Source organism: Oncorhynchus mykiss, chromosome 12 (genome assembly GCF_057628025.1).
Source record: "Oncorhynchus mykiss isolate SJ-2025 chromosome 12, ASM5762802v1, whole genome shotgun sequence".
NCBI lineage: Eukaryota > Metazoa > Chordata > Actinopteri > Salmoniformes > Salmonidae > Oncorhynchus > Oncorhynchus mykiss.
In genome coordinates, this window is record NC_143033.1 from 94,237,071 (window position 1) to 94,261,773 (window position 24,703).

At 49.2% G+C, this 24,703-nt stretch overlaps 1 protein-coding gene across 2 annotated transcripts in view; it reads right to left on the reverse strand.

The window, feature by feature from the left end:
* Positions 1-24,703, reverse strand: part of LOC110518436 (platelet-derived growth factor subunit A) — a 39,075-nt gene that overhangs the window by 8,728 nt on the left and 5,644 nt on the right. For both annotated transcript variants that reach the window (XM_036939075.2, XM_090194238.1), the window contains exons 3-4: positions 17,313-17,438; positions 15,341-15,528 (exon numbers count right to left, since the gene is read on the reverse strand). In XM_036939075.2, the coding sequence (XP_036794970.2) occupies positions 15,341-15,528; positions 17,313-17,438 (314 nt within the window). The remainder of the gene's footprint in view (positions 1-15,340; positions 15,529-17,312; positions 17,439-24,703) is intronic.

The window sequence follows — 24,703 nt, forward strand, 5'->3', positions numbered from 1 at the left end:
CTGTGTCCCTGTCACCATGCCTGTGTCCCTGTCACCATGTCTGTGTCCCTGTCACCATGTCAGCCTGTCTGTGTCCCTGTCACCACGTCTGTGTCCCTGTCACCATGTGAGCCTGTCTGTGTCCCTGTCTGTGTCCCTGTCACCATGTCAGCCTGTCTGTGTCCCTGCCACCATGTGAGCATGTCTGTGTCCCTGTCACCATGGCAGCATGTCTGTGTCCCTGTCACCATGTCAGCAAGTCTGTGTCCCTGTCACCATGTCAGCAAGTCTGTGTCCCTGTCACCATGTCAGCAAGTCTGTGTCCCTGTCACCATGTCAACAAGTATGTGTCCCTGTCACCATGTCAGCCTGTCTGTGTCCCTGTCACCATGTCAGCCTGTCTGTGTCCCTGTCAGCCTGTCTGTGTCCCTGTCACCATGTCAGCCTGTCTGTGTCCCTGTCACCATGTCAGCCTGTCTGTGTCCCTGTCACCACGGCTGTGTCCCTGTCACCATGTGAGCCTGTCTGTGTCCCTGTCACCATGTCAGACTGTCTGTGTCCCTGTCACCATGTCAGCCTGTCTGTGTCCCTGTCACCATGTCAGTCTGTCTGTGTCCCTGTCACCATGTCAGCCTGTCTGTGTCCCTGTCAGCCTGTATGTGTCCCTGTCACCATGTCAGTCTGTCTGTGTCCCTGTCACCATGTCAGCCTGTCTGTGTCCCTGTCAGCCTGTATGTGTCCCTGTAAGCCTGTCTGTGTCCATGTCTGTGTCCCAGTCACCATGTCAGCCTGTCTGTGTCCCTGTCAGCCTGTATGTGTCCCTGTAAGCCTGTCTGTGTCCCTGTCTGTGTCCCTGTCACCATGTCAGTCTGTCTGTGTCCCTGTCACCATGTCAGCCTGTCTGTGTCCCTGTCAGCCTGTATGTGTCCCTGTAAGCCTGTCTGTGTCCCTGTCAGCCTGTCTGTGTCCCTGTCACCATGTCAGCCGGTCTGTGTCCTGTCATGACACTTTCTGACTCCCCAGAAATATTGACATTCATAGTTAATTCAATCCTCCTTTCATTGAACCCACTCAAGTCCCGTCTCAGAGCCCACTTCCACAGCAGCTAGACACACCATAGAAGACCCCGTGGTGCAACCGAAGGGGCCCCACACACTCTATATATAAATCATCAACCTCTAAACTCTGTCAGAAAGCCGGGCCTGGGAAAGAATCCCGGTCAGGTTATGAAATTATATCCGATCCGGTCAGAGAGACAGAGCAACGGAGGGTTTAAAGGGTGTATCCCAGTCTCTCTCCCAGTCTCTCTCCCAGTCTCTCTCCCAGTCTCTATCCCATTCTCTATCCCAGTCTCTATCCCAGTCTCTATCCCAGTCTCTATCCCAGTCTCTATCCCGGTCTCTCTCTCCCAGTCTCTATCCCATTCTCTATCCCAGTCTCTCACCCAGTCTCTCTCCCAGTCTCTATCCCAGTCTCTCTCTCCCAGTCTCTATCCCATTCTCTATCCCAGTCTCTATCCCAGTCTCTATCCCAGTCTCTCTCTCCCAGTCTCTATCCCATTCTCTATCCCAGTCTCTCACCCAGTCTCTCTCCCAGTCTCTATCCCAGTCTCTCTCTCCCAGTCTCTCTCCCAGTCTCTCTCTCCCAGTCTCTCTCCCAGTCTCTCTCCCAGTCTCTCTCCCAGTCTCTATCCCATTCTCTATCCCAGTCTCTCACCCAGTCTCTCTCCCAGTCTCTATCCCATTCTCTCTCCCAGTCTCTCTCCCAGTCTCTATCCCATTCTCTCTCCCAGTCTCTCTCCCAGTCTCTCTCCCAGTCTCTATCCCAGCCTCTCTCCCAGTCTCTCTCCCAGTCTCTCTCCCAGTCTCTCTCTCCCAGTCTCTATCCCATTCTCTATCCCAGTCTCTCACCCAGTCTCTCTCCCAGTCTCTATCCCATTCTCTCTCCCAGTCTCTCTCCCAGTCTCTCTCCCAGTCTCTCTCCCAGTCTCTCTCCCAGTCTCTATCACAGTCTCTCTCCCAGCCTCTCTCCCAGTCTCTCTCCCAGTCTCTATCCCAGTCTCTCTCCCAGTCTCTCTCCCAGTCTCTCTCACAGTCTCTCTCCCAGTCTCTATCCCATTCTCTCTCACAGTCTCTCTCCCAGTCTCTCTCCCAGTCTCTATCCCATTCTCTCTCCCAGTCTCTCTCCCAGTCTCTCTCCCAGTCTCTCTCCCAATCTCTCTCCCAGTCTCTCTCCTAGTCTCTCTCCCAGTCTCTATCCCAGTCTCTATCCCAGCCTCTCTCCCAGTCTCTCTCCCAGTCTCTATCCCAGTCTCTCTCCCAGTCTCTATCCCAGTCTCTCTCCTAGTCTCTCTCCCAGTCTCTATCCCAGTCTCTCTCCCAGTCTCTCTCCCAGTCTCTATCCCAGTCTCTCTCCCAGTCTCTATCCCAGTCTCTCTCCAAGTCTCTCTCCCAGTCTCTATCCCATTCTCTATCACAGTCTCTCTCCCAGTCTCTCTCCCAGTCTCTCTCCCATTCTCTATCCCAGTCTCTCTCCCAGTCTCTCTCCCAGTCTCTATCACATTCTCTATCCCATTCTCTATCCCAGTCTCTATCCCAGTCTCTATCCCAGTCTCTCTCCCAGTCTCTCTCCCAGTCTCTATCCCATTCTCTATCCCATTCTCTATTCCAGTCTCTATCCCAGTCTCTCTCCCAGTCTCTATCCCATTCTCTATCGACATTCTCTCTCCCAGTCTCTCTCCCAGTCTCTCTCCCAGTCTCTATCCCATTCTCTCTGTCCAGTCTCTATCCCATTCTCTCTCTCCAGTCTCTCTCTCTCCAGTCTCTCTCCCAGTCTCTCTCCAGTCTGTATCCCAGTCTCTATCCCATTCTCTCTCTCCCAGTCTCTATCCCATTCTCTCTCTTCAGTCTCTATCCCATTCTCTCTCCAGTCTCTATACCAGTCTCTCTATACCAGTCTCTCTCTCTAGTCTCTATGCCATTCTCTCCAGTCTCTATCCCATTCTCTCTCTCCAGTCTCTATCCCATTCTCTCTCTCCAGTCTCTCTCCAGTCTCTCTCTCCAGTCTCTATCCCATTCTCTCTTTCCAGTCTCTATCCCATTCTCTCTCTCCAGTCTCTATCCCAGTCTCTCTCCAGTCTCTCTCTCAAGTCTCTATCCCATTCTCTCTCTCCAGTCTCTATCCCATTCTCTCTCTCCAGTCTCTATCCAATTCCCTCTCTCCAGTCTCTATTCAGTCTCTATCCCATTCTCTCTCTCAAGTCTCTATCCCATTCTCTCTCTCCAGTCTCTATCCCATTCCCTCTCTCCAGTCTCTATCCCATTCTCTCTCTCCAGTCTCTATTCAGTATCTTCCCGGTCTCTCTTTCCAGTCTCTATCCCAGTCTCTCTCTCCAGTCTCTATCCCAGTCTCTCTCTCTCCAGTCTCTATCCCATTCTCTCTCTCCAGTCTCTATCCCAGTCTCTCTATCCCAGTTTCTATCCCAGTCTCTCTCTCCAGTCTCTCTCTCCAGTCTCTCTCTCCAGTCTCTCTCTCCAGTCTTTATCCCAGTTTCTATCCCAGTCTCTCTCTCCAGTCTCTATCCCAGTCTCTATCCCAGTCTCTCTCTCCAGTCCCTCTCTCCAGTCTCTCTCTCCATTCTCTATCCCAGTTACTATCCCAGTTTCTATTCCAGTCTCTCTCTCCAGTCTCTCTCTCCAGTCTCTATCCCAGTCTCTATCCCAGTCTCTCTCTCCATTCTCTATCCCAGTTTCTATCCCAGTCTCTCTCTCCAGTCTCTCTCTCCAGTCTCTCTCTCTAGTCTCTATCCCAGCCTCTCCCAGTTCTGAAGCCGATTGTCCTGGCTGGGTTAATTGGGATTTCCCCCGATGGGAGTGCCAGAGTGTGGAAAGGAAAGTTTGGGCTCGGCGATCCAAGGAAAACAAGGCTTAGATGTGGATGTGCACCACGGGTAGTTAGGAATGGGAACAACACCGCAATAAAGGAAAATAAATAAGATTGGGGAGGAGGGGGGAGAGTAAGAAGGGAGGGGTGAAGGAGGAGGGGAGAGTGGGGGATACGCAATTCATCTGTCACAGGATAAATTAAGTGGCCGAGTCCCAACACCAGACACCAGACATCAGACATACTGAGGAAAACCCTTCTAACCCTGCTCATTGTGAGCTACAAGGGGGGTATAAGGGGCAGAGAAGGCAGGAGGGAGATAGAGGGGGATGTCTCTCTATCTGTCTGTCTGACAGTCTGGTTTTAATGGAAAAAGGAATAGATTCCCTCCTCCTCCGTAAAGGGTGATCCTCATGAGGAACTCAATGACCAGGGCTTTGAAAGTGATGGACAGACAGGCAGGCAGCAAATCCCCCAACGCTTTCGACTCTGAGAAGAGGGGATTTATGGGTAGATGGGGTGTTTTAAGGGGTGCTGAGGGGGGATTAGGGGCGGATGGGGGGTTATAAGGGGTGCTGAGGGGGGATTAAGGGCGGATGGAGGGTTATAAGGGGTGCTGAGGGGGATTAGGGGCGGATGGAGGGTTATAAGGGGTGCTGAGGGGGGATTAAGGGCGGATGAGGGGTTATAAGTAGTGCTGAGGGGGGATTAGGGGCGGATGGGGGGTTATAAGGGGTGCTGAGGGGGGATTAGGGGCGGATGGGGGGTTATAAGGGGTGCTGAGGGGGTATTAGGGGCGGATGGGGGGTTATAAGGGGTGCTGAGGGGGGATTAGGGTGTGGGGTGAAGAAAGGAAACAAGAAGAGCATTTATCATAGGCACGCAGGCAGGAATGCCAATGGAAACCAATGGGAGAGCTGAGAAAAAGCATTTGATTTCTTCACACCAGTCTCTCTCTCTCTCTCTCTCTCTCTCAGCTCCCAGTGTGTCACCAAATGTGTATGTGGAGATCGTCTCGACCGCAGACTGTCTGCCTCTCCTTCCTACTGTCACCAAGCATGACCATCATCAAATATCCAACATCAAAGCGTCCAATAAGAGATGTCATTTCTCCTGCATTCCTTTCCTGCTCCTTCCCATGTCCTCACACCAGAACTCACACACCATACCACCTTGCACAAGATGCTTTTCATTACTTAGGCTGTGACTCAATCTAAAGAGTACTCCTACTGATAGTAGTGGAAATTGGAAACCACTCTTTGCCAGAAACCAGAAATGAAGAGTAAAACACTCTCCCAGAAAGGGAGGTGAAAATGATAAAAAATGATAGACTAGAAAATGTAAACAAGGTGGTAGAGGGAAGGATATAGAAGTAGAGAGAGAGAGAGAGAGAGATTGTTTATTTCACTTTTGTTTCTAGTCTATTTCACTTGCTTTGGCAATGTAAACATATGTTTCCCATGCCAATAAAGCCCTTTGAATTGAGCGAGAGAGCGACAGAGAGAGCGACAGAGAGAAAGAGACAGAAAGGCAGACAGAAAGAGAGGAAGGAAGGGAAGGAGATGGAGACAGACAGAGAAAGAACAACATAGAGAGAGGTAACGAGATAGAGGTGAAGAGGGAATGTTCTCCTTTATCATAAATGGTAATTAGAGCTAGGTAAGAGTGGTGTTTATATGAAGTGTTTGGCCTGACAGTGGTCTGACAGGTAATCACTACCCTGTCGAGGTCCTGTGGGCACAAGTATGGGATGACAGTGAAAACACCCCATATTACCTTGTCTTTATCTTTTCATGTTTTCTACCATTCTGATGAATGTCCTGTGGACTGAAATGTTGATGGGGTTTTTAAGCAAACTGGAATAAAAATGCTACAGATTTTAGTTTAGTCTATCCAATAGAGAGAGTAGGTACAAATGTTGGATCTTAATTTGACCAGTTTCTCAAAGCAGGAAAATTATCCTGCAGCAACAGGAAATGTGAATTTTTGTTGAGGCTGATAGATTTTCAGTTAAGGCAAATCAAGTCTGACATTTTAAAGTAGAAATTATAAACTTTAGAAGCCTTTTTAAACCTCTAATACACTATAAATGTGCATTTCCTGCTGTGCAGAATAAATCCTGCAACAACAGGGTGATCAAATGAAGATCCAACATGTAGTGGCGAGGAGTGTAGTGGTGTAGTGGTGTAGGGTAGTGGTGTAGTGTAGTGGTGTATTGTAGTGGTGTAGTCTATTGGTGTAGTGTAGTGGTGTAAGGTAGTGGTGTAGTGTAGTGGTGTAGTGGAGTGGTGTGGTGGTGTAGTGTAGTGGTGTAGTGTAGGGGTGTAGTCTAGTGTTGTGGTGTAGTGTAGTGTAGTGGTGTAGTGTAGTGGTGTAGTCTAGTGGTGTGGTGTAGTGGCGTAGTGGTGTAGTGTAGTGGTGTAGTGTAGTGATGTAGCGTAGTGGTGTAGTGGTGTAGTGTAGTGGTGTAGTGTAGTGGCGTAGTGGTGTAGTGTAGTGGTGTAGTGTAGTGATGTAGCGTAGTGGTGTAGTGGTGTAGTGTAGTGGTGTAGTGTAGTGGTGTAGTCTAGTGGTGTAGTGTAGTGGTGTAGTGTAGTGTAGTGGTGTAGTGTAGTGTAGTGTGGTGTAGTGTAGTGGTGTAGTGTGGTGTAGTTTAGTGGTGTAGTGTGGTGTAGTTTAGTGGTGTAGTGGTGTAGTGTGGTGTAGTTTAGTGGTGTAGTGGTGTAGTGTAGTGGTGTAGTGGTGTAGTGTAGTGGTGTAGTGTAGTGGTGTAGTGGTGTAGTGTAGTGGCGAGGAGCGTAGAGGTGTAGTGGTGTAGTTTAGTGGAGTAGTGGTGTAGTGTGGTGTAGTTTAGTGGCGTAGTGGTGTAGTGTAGTGGTGTAGTGTAGTGGCGAGGAGCGTAGAGGTGTAGTGGTGTAGTTTAGTGGTGTAGTGGTGTAGTGTAGTGGCGTAGTGGTGTAGTGTAGTGGTGTAGTGGTGTAGTGTAGTGGTGTAGTGGTGTAGTGGTGTAGTGTAGTGGTGTAGTTTAGTGGTGTAGTGGTGTAGTTTAGTGGTGTAGTGGTGTAGTGTAGTGGCGTAGTGGTGTAGTGTAGTGGTGTAGTGGTGTAGTGTAGTGGTGTAGTGTAGTGGTGTAGTGTAGTGGTGTAGTGTAGGGGTGTAGTGTAGTGGTGTAGTGTAGTGTAGTGGTGTAGTGTAGTGGTGTAGTGTAGTGGTGTAGTGTAGTGGTGTAGTGTAGGGGTGTAGTGTAGTGGTGTAGTGTAGTGTAGTGGTGTAGTGTAGTGGTGTAGTGTAGTGGTGTAGTGTACTGTAGTGGTGTAGTGTAGTGGTGTAGTGTAGTGGTGTAGTGTGGTGTAGTTTAGTGGTGTAGTGTAGTGGTGTAGTGTAGTGGTGTAGTGTAGGGGTGTAGTGTAGTGGTGTAGTGTAGTGTAGTGGTGTAGTGTAGTGGTGTAGTGTAGTGGTGTAGTGTGGTGTAGTTTAGTGGTGTAGTGGTGTAGTGTAGTGGTGTAGTGTAGTGGTGTAGTGTAGTGGTGTAGTGTGGTGTAGTTTAGTGGTGTAGTGTAGGGGTGTAGTCTAGTGGTGTGTTCCCCAGCAGGGCTGGGCTCTGGGACACTGATAAGCACAGCAAACAGAATGGGCCTTGACACCCTTTAAAGCAGGAAGAGTCACAGAACACATGCAACATGCAGGTAACTAACATCAAACAGACCACAACTGGGTTCAAATACTATTAGAAATCATTTTATATACTTTAGCTGTACTTTATTGAACTTGTAATGGAACCAATAAAAATGTCCCAAAAGTGCAAACCTGGCACTCAAGGCAGGCTAAAGCAAACACTCAATGTATTTGAAAGATTTCAAATGTATAATATTTGAACTCAGGTTTGATAGAGAGAAACAGCTTTAAACTCTGAGGGCGAGAGCAAGAGAGAGGATGAAGTCAAAGCAGAAGTTCAAAAGGGAGGACAGGAGACGAGGAGTGGAAAGGAGGGATGGAAATGAAGAAAGAATAAAAATACATTTAAAAAAATGTTGAATTACATTTCTTATTTCAGCAGATGATTTCCAGACGGTCCAGATCTGGCCCAAGTTCTAGAATCTGTCCAGCTTCATGGTCTCTGGCACACAGTGGGTGACCCCCAGATACACACACACACACACACACACACACACACACACACACACACACACACACACACACACACACACACTAACCCTCACCATTTAGCAGAAAATCTGGGACCAAATCAAAATGAAAATACTTCACAGCTGCACCAACTTCAAACAGGGACCCCCTTCACTTCCCCTCTCCCCCCTCAATCCCCCTCATCCCTCTCTCACGTAATCCACAGGACGCCTCACACACACATTAATCACACTGACTGTATGGCCGTCAACTCGTCCCTTTATTTATGAAACACCCCGCAACCAGGTCCCACACGAGGACAGGCCCCGGCTAGTAGCTACTGCCTCTGTCCTGACTGACTGACTGACTGTCTGATGAATGAGGGAAATGAAGTGTGTGTGCGTGTGTGTGTGTGTGTGTGTGTGTGTGTGTGTGTGTGTGTGTGTGTGTGTGTGTGTGTGTGTGTGGAGGTCAAAAGGTCAGAGGAGGCTCCTTAAAGTCAGGGTCAGTAGAGACGTGTGGATCCTGCACCTATATCCTCCTGACCCTCTAGCCTCCAGCTTTGATCCAACAGGCATCAACACTTCATTACTCTGTGGCCTCTCTTCCCCTCAGTAGCACTCTCATCTCTCTACTGCTGCTGCCTCAACACTAATGGTCTTGTCCCAGGCAGCGCGTTAGGGGAGAACACGCGGCACAGAGGAGCAACACCCGCACACACAGGCAGACAGGCGCAAGCATGTGCACACAGGCGCACGCACGCACACACACACAGTAAACGGGAATACTTGTTACACACACTCCCACAGAGACTGAGCCAGCCAGGCAGATGAGGTAACCATCTCCTACTCCTAGTATTTCTGATTGCTGGTCCATTACTCCCCAATGTCCTACTAGACTAGTGTTCTCTGTGGTCTCTTTTGTTGGAAGGGTTATCTGTCTGAAGAGGACCCTCCCCAGAATGACCCCCCCCCCCCCTTTTGAATTGTCAGAGAGAAGCCGACATCCTCCCCAGTCCTAGTGTCGTTGCCTAGCTGACGTTGCTCCAATGTCTGGGATATCCAAGACTAGTTAGTGGTCAAACTACAACTAAAAGAGGGAAGTGACAGCTCTATTCTCTGTCAGTCTGACTGACTGTTTGCTTTAGCCTGTGGGAGAACACACACGCACACAGTCCTCACTAGACCCTCTTGTCCTCAGAGCAGGGCCTGCTTCCCAGAACCCCCTGTTGTTTTACAGATGACTGTATCTAACCAGCAGGCCCGGGCAAGCAGCACTGACGAACCTATCAGAACCTTGTAATGCAATGCAGTGCACCACAGCTCATCACCACAGCTGGGACCTTGAATACACACACTCACACAGGAGGAGATGGAAAGAGATGGGAAAGATGGAGCAGAGAAAGGAGAGGGGTTGAGGTGGGGAATAAAAAGATAGAGAGAAAGAGAGAGGGAGGGGGACGGAGAGGGGAGTGAGAGAGAGAGAGTGGGTGCAGGGGAGAGAAACGGAGAGAAGGCGAGGGGAAAGGAAGGAGAGGGAGAGGCAGAGAGGGAGGGAAGGAGAGGGGGAGGGAGAGGGGAGTGAGGGAGAGAGAGAGAGAGGGGGACGGAGAGGGGAGTGAGAGAGAGAGAGAGAGAGAGGGACGGAGAAGGAGTGAGGGAGAGAGAGAGAGAGAGGGCTGGAGAGGGGAGTGAGAGAGAGAGAGAGAGAGAGAGAGGGACGGAGAGGGGAGTGAGAGGGAGAGAGAGAGAGGGAGGGACGGAGAGGGGAGTGAGGGTAAGAGAGAGAGAGATGGAGAGACAGAGAGAGAGAGGGACGGAGAGGGGAGTGAGAGAGAGAGAGAGAGAGAGAGAGGGAGAGAGGGAGGGACGGAGAGGGGAGTGAGAGAGAGAGGGAGGGACGGAGAGGGGAGTGAGGGAGAGAGAGAGAGAGAGAGAGAGAGGGAGGGACAGAGAGGGGAGTGAGGGAGAGAGAGAGAGAGAGAGAGAGAGAGAAAGAGAGAGAGAGAGAAAGAGAGAGAGGGAGGGACAGAGAGGGGAGAGAGGGAGGGACAGAGAGGGGAGTGAGGGAGAGAGAGAGAGAGAGAGAGAGAGAGAGAGAGAGAGAGAGAGGGAGGGGCGGAGAGGGGAGTGAGGGAGAAGGATAAATAAGGGGAGAGTTAAGGTAATGCTACGATGATGGAGCTGACTACTTAAACAGTCTCTGTATTTTTATTTATCTCATTCTATCTTTCTCTATTATTCCTCATCACCTCTTCTCTCTCTCTTTTTCTCATTCATTATCCCCTCTCTGTTTCTCTTCTTCTCTCATTCCCCACTCCCCCACTTTCTCTCTCTCTCTAATTCCTTTAATCCTTTGTTGACATGTCTGACCATTGAATTGCATCTACAGCAGTTCTACAATCACTGCCAGAGCCAGATCCTAATATAGCCCACAGTACCATGGAGGGCTATTAGGCCGACTCCCCCTCTCATTGTCACACACACACACTGTCTGGCTTATCAGTAATGGACCAAAGCACTGGAAAGAAAGAGAGAGAGAGACTAGATCTGCCACGATCCCCCCAGGCCAAGTCTATTTAAAGTTAGACTTTTTGATGACTTGGCCAGTGAATAAACCAGGCTTGTACAGCAGCAGGCCGACACAGACTCTTTACTGAGAGAAACGTACAGCAGCAGGGCGACACAGACTCTTTACTGAGAGAAACGTACAGCAGCAGGCCGACACAGACACTTTACTGAGAGAAACGTACAGCAGCAGGGCGACACAGACTCTTTACTGAGAGAAACGTACAGCAGCAGGCCGACACAGACTCTTTACTGAGAGAAACGTACAGCAGCAGGGCGACACAGACTCTTTACTGAGAGAAACGTACAGCAGCAGGCCGACACAGACTCTTTACTGAGAGAAACGTACAGCAGCAGGGCGACACAGACTCTTTACTGAGAGAAACGTACAGCAGCAGGCCGACACAGACTCTTTACTGAGAGAAACGTACAGCAGCAGGGCGACACAGACTCTTTACTGAGAGAAACGTACAGCAGCAGGTCGACACAGACTCTTTACTGAGAGAAACGTACAGCAGCAGGGCGACACAGACTCTTTACTGAGAGAAACGTACAGCAGCAGGCCGACACAGACTCTTTACTGAGAGAAACGTACAGCAGCAGGGCGACACAGACTCTTTACTGAGAGAAACCTACAGCAGCAGGGCGACACAGACTCTTTACTGAGAGAAACGTACAGCAGCAGGTCGACACAGACTCTTTACTGAGAGAAACGTACAGCAGCAGGGCGACACAGACTCTTTACTGAGAGAAACGTACAGCAGCAGGGCGACACAGACTCTTTACTGAGAGAAACGTACAGCAGCAGGGCGACACAGACTCTTTACTGAGAGAAACATACAGCAGCAGGGCGACACAGACTCTTTACTGAGAGAAACGTACAGCAGCAGGCCGACACAGACACTTTACTGAGAGAAACGTACAGCAGCAGGGCGACACAGACTCTTTACTGAGAGAAACGTACAGCAGCAGGCCGACACAGACTCTTTACTGAGAGAAACGTACAGCAGCAGGGCGACAGACTCTTTACTGAGAGAAACGTACAGCAGCAGGGCGACACAGACTCTTTACTGAGAGAAACGTACAGCAGCAGGGCGACACAGACTCTTTACTGAGAGAAACGTACAGCAGCAGGCCGACAGACTCTTTACTGAGAGAAACGTACAGCAGCAGGGCGACAGACTCTTTACTGAGAGAAACGTACAGCAGCAGGGCGACAGACTCTTTACTGAGAGAAACGTACAGCAGCAGGGCGACAGACTCTTTACTGAGAGAAACGTACAGCAGCAGGGCGACACAGACTCTTTACTGAGAGAAACGTACAGCAGCAGGGCGACACAGTACAGCAGCAGGGCGACACAGACTCTTTACTGAGAGAAACGTACAGCAACAGTGCGACACAGACTCTTTACTGAGAGAAACGTACAGCAGCAGGCCGACACAGACTCTTTACTGAGAGAAACGTACAGCAGCAGGGCGACACAGACTCTTTACTGAGAGAAACCTACAGCAGCAGGGCGACACAGACTCTTTACTGAGAGAAACGTACAGCAGCAGGTCGACACAGACTCTTTACTGAGAGAAACGTACAGCAGCAGGGCGACACAGACTCTTTACTGAGAGAAACGTACAGCAGCAGGCCGACACAGTACAGCAGCAGGCCGACACAGACTCTTTACTGAGAGAAACGTACAGCAGCAGGGCGACACAGACTCTTTACTGAGAGAAACCTACAGCAGCAGGCCGACACAGACTCTTTACTGAGAGAAACGTACAGCAGCAGGGCGACAGACTCTTTACTGAGAGAAACGTACAGCAGCAGGGCGACAGACTCTTTACTGAGAGAAACGTACAGCAGCAGGGCGACACAGTACAGCAGCAGGCCGACACAGACTCTTTACTGAGAGAAACGTACAGCAGCAGGGCGACACAGACTCTTTACTGAGAGAAACCTACAGCAGCAGGCCGACACAGACTCTTTACTGAGAGAAACCTACAGCAGCAGGCCGACACAGACTCTTTACTGAGAGAAACGTACAGCAGCAGGGCGACACAGTACAGCAGCAGGCCGACACAGACTCTTTACTGAGAGAAACGTACAGCAGCAGGGCGACACAGACTCTTTACTGAGAGAAACCTACAGCAGCAGGCCGACACAGACTCTTTACTGAGAGAAACGTACAGCAGCAGGCCGACACAGACTCTTTACTGAGAGAAACGTACAGCAGCAGGCCGACACAGACTCTTTACTGAGAGAAACCTACAGCAGCAGGCCGACACAGACTCTTTACTGAGAGAAACCTACAGCAGCAGGCCGACACAGACTCTTTACTGAGAGAAACGTACAGCAGCAGGGCGACAGACTCTTTACTGAGAGAAACCTACAGCAGCAGGCCGACACAGACTCTTTACTGAGAGAAACGTACAGCAGCAGGGCGACAGACTCTTTACTGAGAGAAACATACAGCAGCAGGCCGACACAGACTCTTTACTGAGAGAAATGGAAGGAGAAAGAAAAGGGAAAAATAAATAAAGTGCATTTAGCTCCAATACTGAAATCCATCACGGCACAAGGTGGAAAGAACCCACAATGCGTTCTTTTCCCATCCCTCCAACCCTCCATCCCTCACATCTAGCACAAGGAAAACATCTGGGGCTGGCGAGACCTAGAGTTAGAGAGAGAGGACCCCATTCAGCTCTATTCCTAAAGACGGGAAAGAAAACATTTGGCAGGAGGAGACATGATGTTCTTCACACCAAATATCCTGAATGTCTGCTGACTGGAGTCACCCCCGTCGGTTGACCTTTACCGGGATAGAGCCTCTCTCTCTCAGCTCCCTCCCTGGTCCAACACGGAAAACCTCCCCACAAAACCGCCGCCCACGGCTGGCTCCAGGGTTCCCCCCTGCTCCCTGTCCCTGTGTTGTATGAAGAAAGGGATCCAAGGGGGTCAGGAGGAGGACACGGAGGGCGACCACAAGAGAGGGCATTCTGAGACACTGTCCCAGACCCAACCCTCTGTCCATCTTCTGCTCTTTCTCCACACCAGTCCTCATAACCCTCTCACTGAAAGCATAGCTTAACATTGTAGTGTTTTCCCCCTGGGCTTCTTTTAAGGAGTGGACAGACAGACAGAAGGACAGTGAGCTGTCAAGGAGACAGACAGACAAGCAAGCAGACAGGCCAGGTGAGGGCGAGACTACAGTGGAGGCCACTCAGACATCATGACTAAGCACTGCCGTACCCACTGAGAGCCACAGTGGACCACTTGTTCCTCCCAGTCACTCAGTCCTCTATGGAGAACGCTAGACCACTTCTGCAACTGCACCCCAGATAGCCAATGTCCTGACACAAAATGGCCGCCTATCCCTTTGAAAGCTGACTGGCCAGTACTGCTGAGCCAGGAAACTGGTGATGGTATTTTTGTTATTACTCTGGCTAGCGGATATCGCGGCGCTATCTCCAAAGCTGAAGCCCTGGCATGGTGCAGCAGTGGAGGTTTGCATGACAGCTGATAACCATGTCTCACCAGCATGTGACCAGGCAAGATCAGCACGATGGATAGAGTACAGCGATACTGTCTCATACAAACACACAAGATCAGCAAAGACACACATTCAAGAGATATTTAAGAACAGGATGTGCTCCTATGCTCCCCCTATTCGTTCCCAGCCATCCTACACCGCACAGTACTTTGCTTGCTTCCATGATAGATAAACACACAGGGACCAGAAGCAGTAACAAGCTGAAGTGTAAATAGACCAGGAACACATCCCAACTGAAGTCAGCGGTGTCTCCTCTGAGGAGAAACAGAGGCAGGGGGTTTTTCAGACTAACAAGGGGTGTTAGTTACCGTAAAATACTGCTAGAACACTCCCCCCACCCAACACTCCTTCTCTCTCCCTCCCTCTCTCTCTCTCTCTGCCTGCTTACAGGAACACAGGCAGAGAGTTGTGACAGGGGCTTGCCGGAATGGGACACGCAGGACAGTCAAGACACACAGATGGCAACTGGGCTTTACAACCTGTTTACCATACCATACACTGCTGTATTTCTGTCTCTCTCTGTCTGCTTCTATCTCTGTCGCCATATTTATCTCTCTGGCCTCTCTCTCTCTCTCTCTTCCTCCCTCTCTCTCTGCCCTCATCTCTCTCTCTTTCTCCCCTCTCTCTCTTTCCCTCCCTCTCTCTCTCCTTCCCTTCCTCTCTCTCTCCTCTATCCCATCTCTCTCTCTCTTTCCTTCCCTCTCTCTCTCTCTCTCTCTCTCTCTCCCCCATCTCTCTCTTTCCCTCCCCCTCTCTCTCTCCTCTGTCTCATTCACCTCTCCCTCTTTCTCTCTCTGCTGGTGCTCCTTGATCTACCCTCCAGCTGCTGCCCTAGCTGTAGCCCTCTACCCTTACTACCTCCCTCCCACCCAAGTACCGTCTCTCCCTGCCTGGCACAGACACCCTGGACCCTCACCAACCAAGAGATGGAGGGAGAGAGGGAGGGAGGGAGGGAGAGGTGGCGTCGAGGGGGCTAAAACGGAGTGTGGGAGTATACAATACATTTTGGGAGAAGGCCAAATGCCTGGTGAAGGGGGATGGAGACAGAGACAGAGGGAGGGAGGGAGGGAACATGTCCTAAGCACTTCTTTTGTACTGAATCAACCTGCATGATTTACTGTACACTTACCCATGTGAATGGGAGGAAAGTGTGTGTGTGTGTGTGTGTGTGTGTGTGTGTGTGTGTGTGTGTGTGTGCGCGTGCGTGTGTGTGCGTGTGTGAAAACTGCATTCCTCTCTCACCTTAACGGTGCGGTGGTGCCTGCGTGAGGGGTGGCAGCGCATGTTGCTGGTGTTGCAGCATCCCGTGCACCTCTTGACTTCCACACACGGCGGCCATATCAGGAAGTTGGCAGCCGTGGGGTCCACCTGGCTGCGCGGGATCTCATAGATCACCGTCCGCGTCTTACACACCGCAGGCACCGCCTCCTCTGGAGAGAGAGAGAGGGGGGAGGAGAAAGAGAGGTACTTAGATATACACTCAGATGATTTTTAATTAAACAATGTAGTACAGTTAAGCAATAAGGCACGAGGGGATGCGGTATATGGCCAATACACCACGGCTAAGGACTGTTCTATATTGGAGATATACCACAAACCCCCGAGGTGCCATATTGCTGTTATAAACTGGTTACAAACGTATTTAGAACAGTAAAAATAAATGTTTTGTCATACCCCTGGTATACTGTCTCATGTTTTGTGAGGACCCCAGGAAGAGTAGCTGCTGCTTTTGTAGCAGCTAATGGGGATCCTAATAAAATACGTAAAATACCACGGCTTTCGGACAATCAGCATTCAGCGCTCGTTCTACCCAGTTTATAATGGTTGTTAGATGCTGTATCATGGAACTGGCTAGAAGCAGTACATTGGTTTTCTGACCATCGGACGATACACTACTTTCAGAACGTATGCTATTCTTATCTTTCACCCCTACACACACTCAGATCTCTGAGCACCCTTAAGTATGTCATCTACATCACTGATCACTGATTCAGGATCAGCTCCTAACCACATTCAAACCCTAACCAGCACTAAAGGCTGATCCAGGAAGATTCACAAAGGAAAAGATGACAAATCCACATAAAGAGACGTGACCTATGACCTGAGGAGTTTGGGTAGTAACTGAGTGAGTGGAGACTCTAGAGAAAGACTGCTCCTTTGTTCTGCTCTAATGCACCTAGATTAGGCCAAACAGCCTTATGTCTGCATGTAGGGCTTATGATAAAGGACATGAATAATGCGCCTGTTTCTAAGGGTGCTGGCACCAGTGGAGGCTGCTGAGGGGAGGACGGCTCATAATAATGGCTGGAACGGAGCAAATGGACTGGCACCATGGAAACCATGTGTTTGATAACATTCCAGCCTTTACCACGATCCCGTCCTCCCCAAGTAAGGTGCCACCAACCTCCTGTGACTGGCACGTATATTCAAACAGCAGGCAAGGCATGACCAGCCCTTCATTTGAGACGTGATGCCCTGAGAAGCCTGTGGTGTGCTCCAGAAAGAATAGAGTACCGAGTACAATATGCCACCATTATACAACAAGGCTGGTGCGCGTGCACACAGTACAGTGAGTGAGTGCTTGTTTGGATGCCAACAACATCTGCAGTACTACTCATCCTCTTGGTATGGTACATAATCTAACCAGGAAGAACCCATAGTTACAGGCTGTAACTAAGGCCCGGAGACTTCTTGTGTGAGGAGTACCTGAAGAGTGGCTTAGTGGGCTAATACAGTCATATGGAAGACCCGGGTTCGAACCCCGTCCGTCACACATCCCTACAAGCGACACACTAGGCTCCTCTCCAGACCTCTATCAGAGGATGCCTATACCCGCGTGGCACTCTCCCAGGTAATACAAGTCAAGGCCCGGCGAGTTGAGACATGAACACTGAATGCCTGGAATTTCCTCGCTTAAGGATACTTCTTTCTCCTCCCGACATGTGTGTCTTAGATCTACACGCCACAGCCAATCATAGGCTCCCCTAGACCGGTAACCCCTCCCTTTCCTCACCAGCGATAATCTCCCATGAATCCTAGGGTAAACATTTGGTAGATAGATGTCTTGTCTTCATTATAAGTGCCTCAGTAAACACAACCTAACATCATATCCATTCATTGTCATGCCTTGGTTCAAACGTAGCCTGTGTGTGTGAACCCTGTATTGTGTTGTAATGTGTTGTAATGTGATGATTGTGTGGCGTTGCAGACCTACCAACGCTCCTCTTGCGTCGGCTGTGTATCTGTGAGCTCTTCAGGTCTGAGTAGCCATGCTGTTGGGAGTAGTTCTTATGATGCTTCTGCATCGGCTTGGTCTCTTCGATGACCTCATTTTCCGCACCTCGTCAAAACAGAAGGCAGCCGTGTTAATGCAATGTCTCGACACACACATACGCACACACATACACAGTCGCAGACACTCACGCCCACACACACAAACACACGGACACACACAGTCGCAGAGACTCACTCATCCACACGTACACACGTACACACACACGTACACACACACACACACACACACACACACACACACACACACACACACACACACACACACACACACAAACACACACAGAGAAAGGAAGCTTACTCAACCAAGCACGTTCACCCCAGTTTCACCACTCAAGCCTACATTAGTGACACTTTACAAGCCCACTAGAGCTTAATTAATTGGAGGTGAATTACATTGTGGTACAAGTGGCTAGTGTGGTCCTCACCTAAAGACTACGTCATTTCCTCCATTGATGTTTTATGGAGCCTGCTTCTACACAACAAACATTCCTAGTCACCGGCTTAATGAGTTAAATGAACCGCCTTTATTGGCTTGGCAGACGGTTGATGATGTCATACCTCGACAATAATCACCATCATCATAGTTGTTCAGCTGCAAAACAGTCGACCACAAGCCTCCTCCAGTAGGGGTTACAGCAAACATGATCTAGATAGTGTGTTTCAAACCATGCCATAGACCTTAATGTACACACTAAACATGATCTAGATAGTATGTTTCAAACCATGCCATAGACCTTAATGTACACACTAAACATGATCTAGATAGTATGTTTCAAACCATGCCATAGACCTTAATGTACACACTAAACATGATCTAGATAGTATGTTTCAAACCATGCCATAGACCTTAGACACACTAAAACGAAATGCTTCTAAATAGTGATAAATAGGGTTCTTTTGCTTAAAAACCTGTATGGTTCTTCAAACGGTACTACAAAGAACATTTAAGATTGATGCAGGATCCCTTGTTGGTGCTATATAGAACCCTTTCCTAAGGTTCTATACAGAACCATTAATCAAAGGTTCTATATAGCACCAAAAAAGGATTCCGCTATGGTTACAACCCATTTTGGAGCTATACAGAGCCCTTTTTAAGGTTCTTTATAGAAACTTTATGGACAATGGTTCTATAAAGAACCTTCATCAATCTTAAATGTTCTATGTAGTACTGTTTGAAGAACCATAAATGTTGTAATTTTAGTTAGCCATATTATATTGTTTGAATCCCATAGGTGTTATTATTGTGGTAATTGACAAGTTGGATCAGGTGTGCTAGGCCTGGAACTGCTGGGACTCGCTGAGGGGAAAAGTGAGAACTGAGGTAGACAACAGTTCTCAGTTGACATAAGGCCATATGTGAGTCTGTCACAAGGCACAGTCACTGGACATAGTCAGATTTGCAATGATACGTCATAACAACACAGGTGATATCAACTGGAATGACACTCTCACTCACGGTTGTACAAAATGAGCTTTGAGCAAACCATGCCCCGAAATATTCTAATGAGCCACCACCCCTACATTTTAATTATCACTAACAGAGAAACCCTTTTCTGAACTGCAAAGAACCATCGAAGGGCTCAATGGGTTCATTGAATCCTTATGGTTCCGCATAGAACCATCACCCTTCCAAAATAACCTTTAGGGAAGCCTCTTTTCTTAGTGTGTAATTACATGCTCAGTCTTATTCACCCATTACTAAACACAGTGGGAGGAGGGGGAGACTTTCACAGAAGGAATGCAGCGGCTACAGTTGAGTCACACACGTGGCCATCTTGTAATGTAAACCAAGGTGGTCGTTTCACAGGTGGTCATCAACCCCCATCAGCCAAGTAGTCTAATTAGTGGTTTTACATCACTATTTATAGGAAATGTTTGCTTAAATGTTGACTTTTGGCAGAAAGTGTACAATTACGTTGAGTGCAATTATGTTTAGTCATGGTGCCACAGTACAGTGCAGGGCTGTTAGCTAACTGAACGCTAACAGTTTACTGTAGCTAGCTCACCTTATTACAGTCATGGTGCCACAGTACAGTGCAGGGCTGTTAGCTAACTGAATGCTAACAGTTTACTGTAGCTTGCTCACCTTATTACCGTCATGGTGCCACAGTACAGTGCAGGGCTGTTAGCTAACTGAATGCTAACAGTTTACTGTAGCTTGCTCACCTTATTACAGTCATGGTGCCACAGTACAGTGCAGGGCTGTTAGCTAACTGAATGCTAACAGTTTACTGTAGCTAGCTCACCTTATTACAGTCATGGTGCCACAGTACAGTGCAGGGCTGTTAGCTAACTGAACGCTAACAGTTTACTGTAGCTTGCTCACCTTATTACAGTCATGGTGCCACAGTACAGTGCAGGGCTGTTAGCTAACTGAACGCTAACAGTTTACTGTAGCTTGCTCACCTTATTACAGTCATGGTCATCTGATAATCCCAGCTTGTTTTGGTCCCCACCCAGAGTATGCATTTTATTATAGGATCTGGTGCCAAAGTAACACACACTCATGGTACAGACCGCAAACACACACACACACACTCATGACTGGCGTGCACACACACACACACACACACACACACACACACACACACACACTCATGACTGGCGTGCACGCACACACACACACACACACACACACACTCATGACTGGCGTGCACGCACACACACACACACAGCAGTAAAACGATAAAGGGCTGTTCAGTGGATCAGGGAACAGAGGCTGGACTGTCCAGAAGCTTTCTGAGACACTGTTTACAGATCAGGTGGGTCCTCTCTCTGGTAGCCCACCTGTTCAAGGGACACAACCTCATACCTGTTCACATATACTGAACACACACACACACACACAACGGAAACCTAAACACACACACATCAGAACTCAACTCACTATGCTCATAACAACGTAAAGCCCAGAGTCAACCATTAGACAAAGCCTTCAGGTAAACACAAGGACTTCACTTACAGCTCCTTTGTGCTATAGATGAGACGTTTAAAAGGCTTTTCTTCTCCTGTACAAGGTCTATATAAACCTCTGTTTGCTTATTTATTTACATCTGTATGCTGCATTTCGAGGCCTTGTCAAGCCTAAACATTTCCCAGGCAGTGGGAAGAGAGAGAGAGCGGGCCTTTGCTTCTGCCAGCTAGTCAGTCATTTACATTCGAGTCATTTAGCAGACCCTCTTATCCAGAGCAACCACAGGAGCAAATAGGGTTAAATGTCTTGCTCAAGGGCACATTGACAGATTTTTTTCACCTAGTCGGCTCTGGGATTTGAACCAGCTATCTTTTGCTTATAACAGCTAGGGTACCTACCGTCCCAGTCAGACAGCTGTGACCCAGAAAAGATTTCCCTCCCTAGAGGAAGTGATTAATGTTTACCTGCTCTGCTTGGGTAGCCCAGTCTCCCTGCCGTTTAGCCCAACACAAAACCTATAGGTATCACTGTGTCAAGTAGGCTCATGTACACTAAGGCACACAAACACACACGCTAAAACACGCATGCACGCATACACGGACACACACACATATGCACTCAGTCAGACACACAAACATGCACGCATGGACACGCAGGACGTGCAAGCACACATTCAGACACGCACACTAACACACACACACTCTGTCCTGTCTGCCCTCCTGTCAGTGAAACAGGTTGTGACAGCTGCCTGATGTCTCCACCTAACAACCTTTTAACGCTTTGGGTCACTGACAGAACTCCCAGCCTGCTTCTCTTTCTGTCTCTCTCTCACTCGCCCCTTAACCTTTCTCCGTTTACCCTTCTCTCTTCCTCCATCCCTCCTTCTCTTGCTCTCCCTCTCTTTATCTTTCTCTACCTTTCCCCGTCTCTCTCTCTCCCTTTTTATCTCTCTACCCCCTACCTCTCTACCTCTCAATCCCCCTTAATTTCTCTCTATCTAGTCTCCCCCTTTCTCTCTCTAGGTGGGAAGGGAGTGAAGGAGAGGGGGAGGCAGGCAGGTTGGGAGGGAGGAAAGGAAGGATAGGGGGAGGGAGGGAGTGAAGGAAGGATGGGGGACGCAGGCAAGGAGGGAGGAAAGGAGAGGGGGGGCAGGCAGGCAGGGAGGGAAGGAGAGGGGGAGGCAGGCAGGGAGGGAGGGAGTGAAGGAGAGGGGGAGGCAGGCAGGCAGGGAGGGAAGGAGAGGGGGAGGCAGGCAGGGAGGAAGGGAGTGAAGGAGAGGGGGAGGCAGGCAGGTTGGGAGGGAGGAAAGGAAGGATAGGGGGAGGCAGGCAAGGAGGGAGGGAAGGAGAGGGGGAGGCAGGCAGGCAGGCAGGGAGGGAAGGAGAGGGGGAGGCAGGCAGGGAGGGAGGGAAGGAGAGGGGGAGGCAGGCAGTGGGAGGGAGGGAGGGAGGGAGGGAGGGAGGGAGGGAGGGAGGGAGGGAGGGAGGGAGGGGCAGGCAGAGAAGAAGGAAGACAAGCAGGGAGGGCGTCACGGCAATGGACACTGGGAGGAGACAGGCCATGTCAGAGTGGCTGGAGAGAGAAAAGGAGACGCCATATAAAGGAGTCCTTTATGGACTGACTACTGCTTTTTCAGCATCACAAAAGACCTTTCTGTTGTTTTCCTTTCTACATGAAGAAAGCAGGCTGGGAGAGAAAGAGAGAGGGAGGGGGAAGGGAGGGAGATGGATGGACATAGTGATTAGAGCGAGAGAGAGAGAAGGATAGACAGAGACAGGGGAGAAGAGAGAAACGGATATGGATAGACCGAGAGAGAGGCAAGCATGAAGACACAGAAGCAGACTGAATGAGCAAGAGAGAGAAAGAAAAAAGAAAGGAGAGAGAGGAAGAGACAGACAGTAAACAAGAAAAAACAGAGAAAGATATAATGCTACCTCTGTAAGGAACCCCCCTCCTCCTCTCTCCTGTCTACTCCAGGTAAGGTTTAGGTAAAGGCTTGTTGGTAATGACACGCCTGCTGCCTGCAGCAGCCTTCTCAGTCTCCAGCCATGAATCACACTGCCTCTGATGACTCCTAAATTACTCCCTCTATTAGGTAGGAGACTGTCTCTCTCTCTCTCTCTGTCTCTCTCTCTCTCTGTGTGTCTCTCTCTCTCTCTGTCTCTCTCTCTCTCTATGTTTGACTCCCCCTTTCACTGTCAGCATGCTACCTGCTGACACAACACTTCTGGACCTGTTTTCATAAAGTATCTCAGAGTAGGAGTGCTGATCTAGGATCAGTGTTGCCTTTCCTACTCTGAGACATCTTATGAATACAGGCCCTGTGTCACGACTTCCACCGAAGTCAGTCCCTCTCCTTGTTCGTGCGGCATTCGGCGGTCGGCATCGCCGGCATTCTAGCCATCGCCGATCCACCTTTCATTTTCCATTTGTTTTGTCTTGTCTTCCCACACACCTGGTTCCAATTCCATAATTACATGTTGTGTATTTAACCCTCTGTTCCCCACATGTCCTTGTCTGGAATTGTTTATTGTAAGTGTATGTGCACGTTATGTCTGGCGCACCAAGGGGTTCTGTCCCATTGTATCTATTGTTTTTGTTCACTGTGATTTTTATTATGAAACTGCACCGTTGTAACACCGTCTGCTCTCCTGCGCCTGACTTCTCTGCCTCCAGTAGGCATTCCTCACACCCTGGTCATGGAGAAATGGAAATGGTTCTTCCTGTGAGATAGTGTATCAGCCCACTGAGCACAGGCGTCAGTTCAATGTCTAGTTTTAATTTACATTGGGTTGAGTTGTCATTACTTTTTTGTAATCCAACCAGATTTCCACATTGATTCAACATCATTCCATTAATTTTTTGGGTTGAAATGAAGTGGAAACAATGTTGATTCAACCAGTTTTTCCCCAGTGGGAGTATTTTGTCTTAATCGGAGTAGGAATGCTGATCTAGAATCAGGTCCCCCATGTCCATATAATCTTATTAAAAGGCAAAGACTGATCCTAGATCAGAACTCTGAGAAGCTTTGAGAATACAGGCCCTGAACTTTTGCCAACTGTAGGTAAACAGGCAGAGCAGAGCTGTAGGTTCAGGTTGTTGTTGCACAACCTTTCCCTGTAGAGTGAAGTGCAGCCAGGAATACAGGCTACAGATACTCCACCTCTCCACCTCAGGCCTCATGTCAGGAGTCAGGTTCCCCTTTCTGTCAGTCCTTCAGTATAGACAGATAAGAACAGGCCAGACCAAGAGGCTGGGGAAGATGAGAGGAGAGGGGGAGAGGAGACTGGCTCCAGGGGGGACAGGGGGGCGAGACTTCAGCAGGTCATCTCAGCTGTCACCCTGTCTGAAGAGACCATCACCTTGCTGACTGCTCTTCACTGACTCCCTGACATACACACACAAGCGCATACACGCCAAAACACATACACGTGCATGTTCACACACACACACACACACACACACACACACACACACACACACAATCACCCTCCCGTCCACCATGGACCTCCTACATGCCCCTGAGGCTGCTCTCGACACTGCAGGCTCTCGACACTGCAGGCTCTCGACACTGCAGACTCTCAATACTGCAGACTCTCATCACTGCAGACTCTCATCACTGCAGACTCTCATCACTGCACAGACCCATATAAAACACACGCCAAGACCAGATAAGCCCTGAAGGTCTCCTTCTAAATGACACTGACACATCCCTCCCTTCTCCCAAAGTTGAAGAGGGTGAGAACTCCTATCTGTCAACAAGGTATAAGAGTTCAAGAAGTGGCTAGGGGTTAAGGGTTTAGGATGCAATGGTTGCAACATATGCCATGGGACAAACAGATATAGATAACTGACAGTTTTCTCTCTCTCTCTCTCCATCTCTCTCTCTCGCTCTCTCTCCATATCTCTCTCTCTCTCCGTCTCTCTCCATATCTCTCTCTCTCTCCCTCTCTCTCCATCTCTCTCTCTCACCCCCCCCTCTACTTTCTGACAGGCAGGACCCAGTCCCTTGTACAGTCCCTCTCTCCTGTAACTAGCTTTACTGTCCTGCCGTTCACAACAAAAGCTCTGAAAATACACCTCTGGCTGGCGTCTAAGGTCTTTCAATGGCCTGCCTGGCAGCCTACTGGCCCATCAGGCAGTCTGTTGGCCTCCAGACAGATGTATGTACTGGTAGTAATAATCAGGCAGTCTGTTGGCCTCCAGACAGATGTATGTACTGGTAATAATAATCAGGCAGTCTGTTGGCCTCCAGGCAGATGTATGTACTGGTAGTAATAATCAGGCAGTCTGTTGGCCTCCAGGCAGATGTATGTACTGGTAATAATAATCAGGCAGTCTGTTGGCCTCCAGACAGATGTATGTACTGGTAGTAATAATCAGGCAGTCTGTTGGCC